Source organism: Salmo salar, chromosome 26 (assembly GCF_965601325.2).
Source record: "Salmo salar chromosome 26, fSalSal1, whole genome shotgun sequence".
NCBI lineage: Eukaryota > Metazoa > Chordata > Actinopteri > Salmoniformes > Salmonidae > Salmo > Salmo salar.
Genome location: NC_138316.1, coordinates 29511205 through 29523953, shown reverse-complemented (window position 1 = coordinate 29523953; position 12749 = coordinate 29511205). Strand labels below are relative to the sequence as shown.

Genomic DNA, 12749 nt, shown 5'->3' with positions numbered 1-12749 from the left:
GCTCCTAATCTCAGTTTGTTACCTGTATAAAAGACACCTGTCCACAGAAGCAATCAATCAATCAATCAGATTCCAAACTCTCCACCATGGCCAAGACCAAAGAGCTCTCCAAGGATGTCAGGGTCAAGATTGTAGACCTACAGAAGGCTGGAATGGGCTACAAGACCATCGCCAAGCAGCTTGGTGAGAAGGTGACAACAGTTGGTGCGATTATTCGCAAATAGAAGAAACACAAAAGAACTGTCAATCTCCCTCGGCCTGGGGCTCCATGCAAGATCTCACCTCGTGGAGTTGCAATGATCATGAGAACGGTGAGGAATCAGCCCAGAACTACACGGGAGGATCTTGTCAATGATCTCAAGGCAGCTGGGACCATAGTCACCAAGAAAACAATTGGTAACACTACGCCGTGAAGGACTGAAATCCTGCAGCGCCCGCTAGGTCCCCCTGCTCACGAAAGCACATATACATGCCCGTCTGAAGTTTGCAATGAACATCTGAATGATTCAAAGGACAACTGGGTGAAAGTGTTGTGGTCAGATGAGACCAAAATGGAGCTCTTTGTCGTCAACTCAACTCGCCGTGTTTGGAGGAGGAGGAATGCTGCCTATGACCCCAAGAACACCATCTCCACCGTAAAACATGGAGGTGGAAACATTATGCTTTGGGGGTGTTTTTCTGCTAAGGGGACAGGACAACTTCACCGCATCAAAGGGACGATGGACGGGGCCATGTACCGTCAAATCTTGGGTGAGAACCTCCTTCCCTCAGCCAGGGCATTGAAAATGGGTCATGGATGGGTATTCCAGCATGACAATGACCCAAAACACACGGCCAAGGCAACAAAGGAGTGGCTCAAGAAGAAGCACATTAAGGTCCTGGAGTGGCCTAGCCAGTCTCCAGACCTTAATCCCATAGAAAATCTGTGGAGGGAGCTGAAGGTTCGAGTTGCCAAACGTCAGCCTCGAAATCTTAATGACTTGGAGAAGATCTGCAAAGAGGAGTGGGACAAAATCCCTCCTTAGATGTGTGCAAACCTGGTGGCCAACTACAAGAAACGTCTGACTTCTGTGATTGCCAACAAGGGTTTTGCCACCAAGTACTAAGTCATGTTTTGCAGAGGGGTCAAATACTTATTTCCCTCATTAAAATGCAAATCATTTTACAACATTTTTCACGTGTTTTTCTGGATTTTTTTGTTGTTATTCTGTCTCGCACTGTTCAAATAAACCTACCATTCAAATTATAGACTGATCATTTCTTTGTCAGTGGGCAAACGTACAAAATCAGCAGGGGATCAAATACTTTTTTCCCTCACTGTAAGAGCACCTCCTCCCAGCTGCCCACTGCTCTGAGGCTAGGAAACACTGTTACCACCGATAAATCCACTATAATATAGAATTTCAATAAGCATTTCTCTACGGCTGGTCATGTTTTCCACCTGGCTACCCCTACCCCGGTCAACTGCCCGGCACCCTCCACAGCAACCCGCCAAAGCCCCCACCATTTCTCATTCACCCAAATCCAGATAGCTGATGTTCTGAAAGAGCTGTAAAATCTGCACCCAAAGAAATCAGCCGGCCTAGACTATCTGGACCCTCTCTTTCTAAAATGATCTGCCGAAATTGTTGCAACCCCTATTACTAGCCTGTTCAACCTCTCTTTCGTATCGTCTGAGATTCCCAAAGATTGGAAAGCTGCCGCGGTCATCCCCCTCTTCAAAGGGGGTGACACTCTAGACCCAAACTGCTCCAGACCTATATCTATCCTACCCTGTCTTTCTAAGGTCTTCGAAAGCCAAGTTAACAAACAGATTACCGACCATTTTGAATCCCACCATACCTTCTCCGCTATGCAATCTGGTTTCAGAGCTGGTCATGGGTGCACCTCAGCCACGCTCAAGGTCCTAAACGACATCATAACCGCCATCGATAAGAGACATTACTGTGCAGCCGTATTCATCGACCTGGCCAAGGCTTTCGACTCTGTCAATCACCACATTCTTATTGGCAGACTCGACTGCCTTGGTTTCTCAAATGATTGCCTCGCCTGGTTTACCAACTTCAGTGTGTTCAGTGTGTCAAATCGGAGGGCCTGTTGTCCGGACCTCTGGCAGTCTCTATGGGTGATACTCAATCTCAGTATCTCTCTCATTATGTGGCCTGCAAGCTCTCCTTGGACAAATCTCATTGTGCTACAGGGTTCAATTCTCGGGATGACTCTCTTCTCTGTATACATCAATGATGTTGCTCTTGCTCGCTGGTGATACTCTGATCCACCTCTACATAGACGACACCATTCTGTATACTTCTGGCCCCTCTTTGGACACTGTGTTAACTTACCTCCAGACGAGCTTCAATGCCATACAACTCTCCTTCCGTGGCCTACAACTGCTATTCAGTTGCACGCTATTCAATCGATCACTGCCCGCACCTGCTCGCCCGTCCAGCATCACTACTCTGGACGGCTCTGACTTAGAATACGTGGACAACTACAAATACCTGGGTGTCTGGTTAGACTGCAAACTCTCCTTCCAGACTCACATTAAGCATCTCCAATCCAAAATTAAATCTAGAATCGGCTTCCTTTATCGCAACAAAGCATCCTTCACTCATGCTGCCAAACATACCCTCGTAAAACTGACCATCCTACCGATCCTCAACTTTGGTGATGTCATCTATAAAATAGCCTCCAACACTCTACTCAACAAACTGGATGCAGTCTATCACAGTGCCATCCGTTTTGTCACCAAAGCCCCATACACTACCCACCATTGCGACCTGTACGCTCTCGTTGGTTGGCCCTCGCTTCATACTCGTCGCCAAACCCACTGGCTACAGGTTATCTACAAGTCTCTGCTAGGTAAAGCCCCACCTTATCTCAGCTCACTGGTCACCATAGCAGCACCCACTCGTGGCACGCGCTCCAGCAGGTATATCTCACTGGTCACCCCCAAAGCCAATTCCTCCTTTGGTTGTCTTTCCTTCCAGTTCTCTGCTGCCAATGACTGGAATGAACTACAAAAAATCTCTGAAGCTGGAGATCTCCCTCACTAGCTTTAAGCACCAGCTGTCAGAGCAGCTCACAGATCACTGCACCTGTACATAGTCCATCTGTAAACAGGCCATCTATCTACCTACCTCATCCCCATACTGTATTTATTTATTTATCTTGCTCCTTTGCACCCCAGTGTCTCTACTTGCACATTCATCTTCTGCACATCTACCATTCCCGTGTTTAATTGCTATATTGTAATTACTTCGCCACCATGGTCTATTTATTGCCTTAACTTACCTCATTTGCACTCACTGTATATAGACTTTTTGTTTTCTTTTGTTCTACTGTATTATTGACTGTATGTTTGTTTATTCCATGTGTAACTCTGTGTTGTTGTATGTGTCGAATTGCTATGCTTTATCTTGGCCAGGTCGCAGTTGTAAATGAGAACTTGTTCTCAACTAGCCTACCTGGTTAAATAAAGGTGTAATAAATGTAAAAAAAAGATAATTATGCGTGTATGTTCCATCCACCCATTCCTCCAGCCAAATCACAGGTAAGCCTATGCAAATATGAGCAAATGGCCATTCTATGCAGTATTCTATTAAACACTGAACAGTGTGAAGTTAAATTCAATATGTGTTGTATTGAGTAAAAGTGTGCATTTCAGTGACAGGTTTTTGCGTAGCTCATGCGCAGGAGGTTTAGAAAACGTGGGACTGGGCAAACAGGACACTAGTGACAACACTAGTAGCTACTAAAAGATGAAGTTTTCTATGTTTTTTTTGTTTTAACTCACATCTCTCTCTCTCTCTCTCTCTCTCTCTCTCTCTCTCTCTCTCTCTCTCTCTCTCTCTCTCTCTCTCTCTCTCTTTCCCCCTCTCTCTGTCCCTCTTCCCCCAGCAGGTGGTGTACTACCTGGTGAAGTGGTGCTCTCTGCCCTATGAAGACAGTACGTGGGAACTGAAGGGGGATGTGGACCAGAGTAAAATAGAGGAGTTTGAGCTGCTGCAGGCAGCAAGGCCAGACTCCCGCAGGACGGTAAGCCCCCTTTATTCAACCTCCTTTCTCTTCTCTTCCTCTCTCTTCTCTTCTTTTCTCATCTCATCTTCTCATCCTCTAACATTCTCTACCCCACAGGAGCGTCCCCCAGCCAGCCTGTGGAAGAAGAGGGATCAGTCAAGGGAGTACAGGAACAGTAACGTCCTCAGGGACTACCAGCTGGAGGGAGTCAACTGGCTCCTCTTCAACTGGTACAACAGGTCAGTAGGGCCCCCCAAGGCTACACACACACACACACACACACACACACACACACACACACACACACACACACACACACACACACACTGTACCTGTATGCTTGTGCAAACAAACAGCAACGCACAGTGTTCTACTGCCCTGAACAGATTCTGTCAGTCAGAAACACAGGGTTGTTCCAGACTTCAGATCCTAGGTTTCAGCTCTGGTTGTAGCTTACTGTATCCAGCCAGAGAGACAAGGGCTGGACTGTCAGATTGCTAAGTAGTGCAGAAGAGAAGCCAGTGAAGCAGTGAGCTGACAGCATGTCTGTACTGAGACAGGGAGACGCTTGCCCAGAGCCTGCTGACTTCTAGCTTGGTTTAGTATGCAAAACCTGTGAAGAATGTGGTTAATAGGTTTGGACGGTATGTCGTATATAACATACACCGGGGTATTTTGAAATACTAACGGTATGATTTTAGTTTAGATTAATTTTTTGGTGGGGTTTGGGGCGCCCTAAAGCTCAGAGGGGTGCGTGCTATGCCACTGCTTATAACTATCAGTTAACTATCTAAGATAAATGATCTCCTGCTCATGGCGCCAGCTTTGCATTTGGTTTAATAACTTGCTAGCTAGGTGGCTAGCTTGCAAGATCACGCTTCTTGGTTACAGCAGAGAATATCAATCTCCTCCTGGATCAAGATCCTTTCTGCTTGAATTTTCTTTGTGCGTAATAATAATTAAAAATAATAATAATAATAATATATATACACACACGCACACTACATGGCCAAAATTATGTGGACACCCCTTTAAATTAGTGGATTCGGCTATTTCAGCCACACCCGTTGCTGACAGGTTTATAAAATTGCGCACACATTGGCAGTAGAATAGCCCGTACTGAGGAGCTCAGTGACTTTCAGCGTGGCACCATCAACATGACACCATGTGTGTATGTATGTATGTATATATATAGTTTACGTTTGAAAATAAATTGCGCCCCTTTTGTGCACTGCCAGTAATACCATATACCCTGGTATGGTACAGGAACGGTATGGATGTATGAAAATACTGCCCAACCCTAGTGGTTCATATTTTTTTAAAGGGAAGAACACAACAGCATAAACATGCAAAACAGTACAGGAAAACACTGCACTACGCCACATAGGCTATATGAAAAGATCGAAAGGTTGTCTGTCTTGCTTTTTACAGTATCTTTGAAAAGAGGATGCTTTCATTGACTGAAGGTTTTCTTGGTTGTCTGTTTTGATTTGTGTCTTAGTCTTAAAAATGTTTTTCATGAGGACATTTTCATTCACTTATCTTTCAGTTTAGCTTGTTTGGTTTAGAGACTTTGTCACTGCACAGAGGTAGTGTGGATGTTACATTCCAAATGATTTTCCAGTGTTGTGTTTAGAGCATGCAGTGATTTGGCTGAGTTAACATTATTAGACTGTCTGCCTCTGAGGCTTGTGGATTGGCCCACAGAGCTGTTCACTGTTCTACTATCAACATCCTCCTCTTCCCTTGCTGCTGGTGGGGAAAGGGAAGAGGAGGAGAACAGAGAGAGAAAGATGGAAAGCGACAGAGGGAGACAGAGACAGAGATATGGAGAGACAGATCAAGGGAGAGAGAAAGATGGACAGACAGATCAGGGGAGAGAGAAAGATGAAGAGACAGATCAGGGGAGAAAGCGAGTGAGTGTGGAACACATCCCAAATCATCTGTTTGTCTGTAGCCAGGCTGTAGTGTTGCTACTGGGACTGTGTTTCAGAGTGCTGTGAAGTTCTTAAAGGTCCAATGCAGCACTTTTTATCTCTATCAAATCATTTCTCGGTAACAATCAAGGACATTTGATTGTGATTGTTGTCAATTAAAACGGTCAGAAAGAAACAAAAATAGCTTCTTAGCAAAGAGCAATTTCTCAAGCAAGAATTTTGCTAGGACTGCCTTGGATGGGTCTGAGTGGGGAGGGGAAAACTGAAAACTAACTGTTATTGGCAGAATGGTTTAGAACTCTCTTTATTGGTCTATCAACTAATTTACTGTGATGTCACCAGGCAGGCCAAAACAACATCCCACCAAAACAGGCTGAAATTTCAGCCGGTATTTTCAATCAGCTCTTACACTAAAAGGGGATTATCATAATTTTCACAATTTCAGAGTATTATTCCATCCTCATATTGTGGAAATATTTATAAAACACCAGAAAATCCTGTTTTTGATAGCACCGAGCCTTTAAGATTAAGGGAAAAAGTATAGAAAGCAAGTGGGAGTATCTGCTCTTTGCAATTGTCAAGATTCACTGTAACACCCCCACCCTCTGGACAACCAGATTAATGTTCTGCCTGAATACTAGAGGAAGGATTCTGTTCAGCCCAGTCTCATCACTTAGTATCAATATCAGACAGGACCACAATGACTCTATACATTTTTTGGGACTGTAATGTCTCTCTCTCGCTCTGTCTTCCTCCACCCCCCCCTCGCTTCCTCTCACTCCTTTCTTACTCCCTCCCTGCCCCCCACCCCTCTCTCTCCCTCTCTTCCTCCCTGACAGACGGAACTGTATCCTGGCCGATGAGATGGGTCTGGGGAAGACCATCCAGTCCATCACGTTTCTGGAGGAGATCTGGCGTGTGGGCATCAGGGGCCCCTTCCTCGTCATCGCCCCCCTCTCCACCATCGCCAACTGGGAGAGGGAGTTCAGAACGTGGACCCACCTCAACGTCATTGTCTACCACGGCTCCATGGTCAGCAGGCAGATGCTGCAGCAGTACGAGATGTACTCCAGGGACACACAGGTAAACAACAACATAAATAAACAACACAGGCTAGACATACGAGATGTACAGTTAGGGACCCACAGATAAACAACAATGTCAACAACAGATGGGTCCTTGAAGTTTCAAAAGTTGTTCAATGATGAGGGGAGGTGGTGTTTGTCAAAAACAACAGCAAAAGGGGCTTGAAACCCGCTGGCAGCCAGCATCTCATAATGGGGACTAAGAACAGGAGATAATGTGATGCACTTATCATTAGCTGTGAAAGATTAAGTGAATCTCAGGTGTCTCTCTATTCCATTAAAGTAATAAAAACAGAATTTGTTCTATCAGGGAATAGTGACATGATATCAGAGATACTCAGCCGGACAATTTTTATTTTATATTTATTGCACCTTTATTTAACCAGGTAGGCTAGTTAAGAACAAGTTCTCATTTACAACTGCGACCTGGCCAAGATAAAGCATAGCAATTCGACACATACAACAACACAGAGTTACACATGGAATAAACAAACATACAGTCAATAATACAGTAGAACAAAAGAAAACAAAAAGTCTATATACAGTGAGTGCAAATGAGGTAAGTTAAGGCAATAAATAGGCCATGGTGGTGAAGTAATTACAATATAGCAATTAAACACTGGAATGGTAGATGTGCAGAAGATGAATGTGCAAGTAGAGACACTGGGGTGCAAAGGAGCAAGATAAATAAATAAATACAGTATGGGGATGAGGTAGGTAGATAGATGGCCTGTTTACAGATGGACTATGTACAGGTGCAGTGATCTGTGAGCTGCTCTGACAGCTGGTGCTTAAAGCAAGTGAGGGAGATCTCCAGCTTCAGTGATTTTTGCAGTTCGTTCCAGTCATTGGCAGCAGAGAACTGGAAGGAAAGACGACCAAAGGAGGAATTGGCTTTTTGGGTGACCAGTGAGATATACCTGCTGGAGCGCGTGCCACGAGTGGGTGCTGCTATGGTGACCAGTGAGCTGAGATAAGGCGGGGCTTTACCTAGCAGAGACTTGTAGATAACCTGTAGCCAGTGGGTTTGGGGACGAGTATGAAGCGAGGGCCAACCAACGAGAGCGTACAGGTCGCAATGGTGGGTAGTGTATGGGGCTTTGGTGACAAAACGGATGGCACTGTGATAGACTGCATCCAGTTTGTTGAGTAGAGTGTTGGAGGCTATTTTATAGATGACTTCACCGAAGTCGAGGATCGGTAGGATGGTCAGTTTTACGAGGGTATGTTTGGCAGCATGAGTGAAGGATGCTTTGTTGCGATAAAGGAAGCCGATTCTAGATTTAATTTTGGATTGGAGATGCTTAATGTCAGTCTGGAAGGAGAGTGTACAGTCTAACCAGACACCCAGGTATTTGTAGTTGTCCACGTATTCTAAGTCAGAGCCGTCCAGAGTAGTGATGCTGGACGGGCGAGCAGGTGCGGGCAGTGATCGATTGAATAGCATGCAACTGAATAGCAGTTGTAGGCCACGGAAGGAGAGTTGTATGGCATTGAAGCTCGTCTGGAGGTAAGTTAACACAGTGTCCAAAGAGGGGCCAGAAGTATACAGAATGGTGTCGTCTGCGTAGAGGTGGATCAGAGAATCACCAGCAGCAAGAGCAACATCATTGATGTATACAGAGAAGAGAGTCGGCCCGAGAATTGAACCCTGTAGCACAATGAGATTTGTCCAAGGAGAGCTTGCAGGCCACATAATGAGAGAGAGAGAGATACTGAGATTGAGTAGCATGACTGTCATGTTCCAGCATGCCTAGTCACCTTACCCCTATACATATCTACCCCTAATGATCCAGTATCCCTGCACATTGCAAATATGCTACTGGAACTGACCATGTATATAGTATGCTTACTTACTTTATCGTGTTCTTCTTATTTCATATCTCGTGTGTCTTGTTCTATCTTGTTATTTTTATTATTACATTGTTATTGATTAAAGCATTGTTGGGGTTAGAGCTTGGAAGAAAGGCCTTTCACTGTACTTGTGCATGTGACATTAAAACTTGAAACTTGAAAGCAGGACTCAATTTAAAGGCACATGAGAAGGGTTTGAAGGGTGGCACATGTCAGGCGGTAGCCCTGGGCAAAGGTTTTTTTCTGCGGTGGTTGGCAGAGTAATGTGGAATGACAGACAGCGGTTAAGAGAGCTTAGTATGCAAATGTAACAGGGAGGAGAGGAAAAGAACAGATGAGGGAGGAGTGGAAAGAACAGATGAGGGAGGAGTGGAAAGAACAGATGAGGGAGGAGTGGAAAGAACAGATGAGGGAGGAGTGGAAAGAACAGATGAGGGAGGAGTGGAAAGAACAGATGAGGGAGGAGTGGAAAGAACAGATGAGGGAGGAGTGGAAAGAACAGATGAGGGAGGAGTGGAAAGAGGAGCTGCCACCAGGCTGTCTCACTGGAAGACTGTGATGTCACTGTGGCACCACAGGGCTTTATCTAACAGCAGGGCTCACCCCTTAACACACAGGGAATCACCTTAACACACAGGGAATCATGTTATCACCTTAACACACAGGGAATCACCTTAACACACAGGGAATCACCTTAACACACAGGGAATCATGTTATCACCTTAACACACAGGGAATCACCTTAACACACAGGGAATCACCTTAACACACAGGGAATCATGTTATCACCTTAACACACAGGGAATCACCATAACACACAGGGAATCATGTTATCACCTTAACACACAGGGAATCACCTTAACACACAGGGAATCACCTTAACACACAGGGAATCACATTAACACACAGGGAATCACCTTAACACACAGGGAATAATGTTATCACCTTAACACACAGGGAATCACCTTAACACACAGGGAATTACCTTAACACACAGGGAATCACCTTAACACACAGGGAATCATGTTATCACCTTAACACACAGGGAATCACCTTAACACACAGGGAATAATGTTATCACCTTAACACACAGGGAATCACCTTAACACACAGGGAATAATGTTATCACCTTAACACACAGGGAATCACATTAACACACAGGGAATTACCTTAACACACAGGGAATAATGTTATCACCTTAACACACAGGGAATCACCTTAACACACAGGGAATCACCTTAACACACAGGGAATCACCTTAACACACAGGGATTCACCTTAACCTCTTGGGGCTAGGTGGGACGCTAGCGTGCCACCTGTGGTGCACTCCATCAACAGCAGGTGCATTTCAAGAGCGGCAAATTTGAATCCAAATAAATGTCAAAATTCAAATTTTTCAAAAATACAACTATGTTACACCATTTGAAAGATAAACATCTCCTTAATCTAACCACGTTTTACGATTTCAAAAAGGTTTTACGGCGAAAGCATAAATTTAGAGTATGTTAGGACAGTACATTTACAAGAGTTGTGTGTAATGTTTTGTCAAGTCAAAGACAGGGTCACCAAAACCATAAAACCAGCTAAAATGATACACTAACCTTTTACAATCTCCATCAGATGACACTCCTAGGACATTATGTTAGACAATGCATGCATTTTTAGTTCTATCAAGTTCATATTTATATACAAAAACAGCGTTTTACTATGGCATTGATGTTGAGGAAATCGTTTCCCTCCAATAACCGGCAGTCAAGTCAGCGTCACAAATTAAATAATTAAAATTAGAAAACATTGGTAAAATATTATATTGTCATTTAAAGAATTATAGATTTACATCTTTTGAACGCAATCAACTTGCCAGATTTAAAAATAACCTTACTGGGAAATCACACTTTGCAATAATCTGAGCACTGTGCCCAGAAAAATACGCGTTGCGATACAGACTAGACGTCATGTTGGGGAGATCTAAAATCGAAAATACTATGTAAATAATCCATTACCTTTGATTCTCTTCATCAGATGTCACTTCCAGGTATCACAGGTCCATAACGAATGTAGTTTTGTTCAAAAAAGCTCATCATTTATGTCCAAAAATCTCCGTCTCGTTAGCACATGATGTAAGCCAGCCGGACTTCTCGTCATGAACGAGGGGAAAAAATATATTTCCGTTCGTTCAAACATGTCAAACGTTGTATAGCATAAATCATTAGGGCCTTTTTTAACCAGAACATGAATAATATTCAAGGTGGACGAATGCATAGCCTTTTATAACGTATTGGAACGAGGGTACCCAACATGAAGTAGCGCGCCAGGTGTCTAATGGGACATCACCGTTCCATGGCTCTTGTTCGGTCAGATCTCCCTCCAGAAGACTCAAAACACTTTGTAAAGGCTGGTGACATCTAGTGGAAGCAATAGGAAGTGCCAAAATATTCCTAAACCCCTGTGTTTTTCAATGGGAGAGGTTTAAAGTCAATACAACACATCAGGTATCCACTTCCTGTCAGAAAATGTCTCAGGGTTTTGCCTGCCAAATGAGTTCTGTTATACTCACAGACACCATTCAAACAGTTTTGGAAACTTTAGAGTGTTTTCTATCCATATATAATAAGTATATGCATATTCTAGTTACTGGGTAGGATTAGTAACCAGATTAAATCGGGTACATTTTTTTTATCCAGACGTGCAAATGCTGCCCCCTAGACCCAACAGGTTAACACACAGGGATTCACCTTAACACACAGGGAATCGTGTTATCACCATAACACACAGGGATTCACCATAACACACAGGGAATCACCTTAACACACAGGGAATCACCTTAACACACAGGGATTCACCTTAACACACAGGGATTCACCTTAACACACAGGGATTCACCTTAACACACAGGGATTCACCTTAACACACAGGGAATCACCTTAACACACAGGGATTCACCTTAGCACACAGAACACCCAGGGAATCACCTTAACACCCAGGGAATCACCTTAACACCCAGGGAATCACCTTAACACACAGGGAATCACCTTAACACACAGAACACACAGGGAATCACCTTAACACACAGGGAATCACCTTAACACACAGAACACACAGGGAATCACCTTAACACACAGGGATTCACCTTAACACCCAGGGAATCACCTTAACACACAGGGAATCACCTTAACACACAGAACACACAGGGAATCACCTTAACACACAGGGAATCACCTTAACACCCAGAACACACAGGGAATCACCTTAACACACAGGGAATCACACACACTGCGCAGGATGTCTCACTAGATATGAGAATGGTATATTTCTCAAATGATTGAAATCACTGATATTTCTTTACAAGGCATTATACGCTCAACCATTGAGAATGAGAAAAGCTGAATGAATGGAAGAGTTGTATTGACTCCCTGTGTGTTTCTTCCTGGTTTCCCTCCAGGGTCGTGTGGTGCGGGGAGCCTACAAGTTCCACGCCCTCATCACCACCTTTGAGATGATCCTGGGCGGCTGTCCTGAGCTCAACGCCATTGAGTGGCGCTGCGTCATCATCGACGAGGCCCATCGCCTCAAGAACAAGAACTGCAAGCTGCTAGAGGGCTTCAAGCTCATGAATCTGGTATGTCCAAGTCACTGAGCATACTGTAGCGCAGAACTGAGCAAAGGGTAGAAATGCAGCCATTACAGCTTGAATGTTTGAGATCCTAGGCCTGGTGTGTCTCAAATCAGTATCTTGTTTGTGTGTGGAGAGAAGCAGTGAAACGTGCCCTAATGGTAACCATCACTGTACACCAATCTGGTTGGCTCTTAAGATTGTTTGTGATTGAGGTCTCCCCTCTCTCGGTAGTTGTGT

The 12749-nt window shown here is 44.3% G+C and overlaps 1 protein-coding gene across 7 annotated transcripts in view; it reads left to right on the top strand.

Moving 5' to 3' along the window:
* Positions 1 to 12749, top strand: part of LOC106587586 (ATP-dependent chromatin remodeler CHD9) — a 127755-nt gene that overhangs the window by 81092 nt on the left and 33914 nt on the right. For 6 of the 7 annotated variants that reach the window (XM_082969599.1, XM_045708563.2, XM_045708562.2 and 3 more), the window contains 4 exons: positions 3901 to 4038; positions 4138 to 4259; positions 6797 to 7040; positions 12339 to 12515. In XM_082969599.1, coding sequence (XP_082825725.1) covers positions 3901 to 4038; positions 4138 to 4259; positions 6797 to 7040; positions 12339 to 12515 — 681 coding nt within the window. The remainder of the gene's footprint in view (positions 1 to 3900; positions 4039 to 4137; positions 4260 to 6796; positions 7041 to 12338; positions 12516 to 12749) is intronic. The other variant, XM_082969598.1, reaches the window with a different exon arrangement.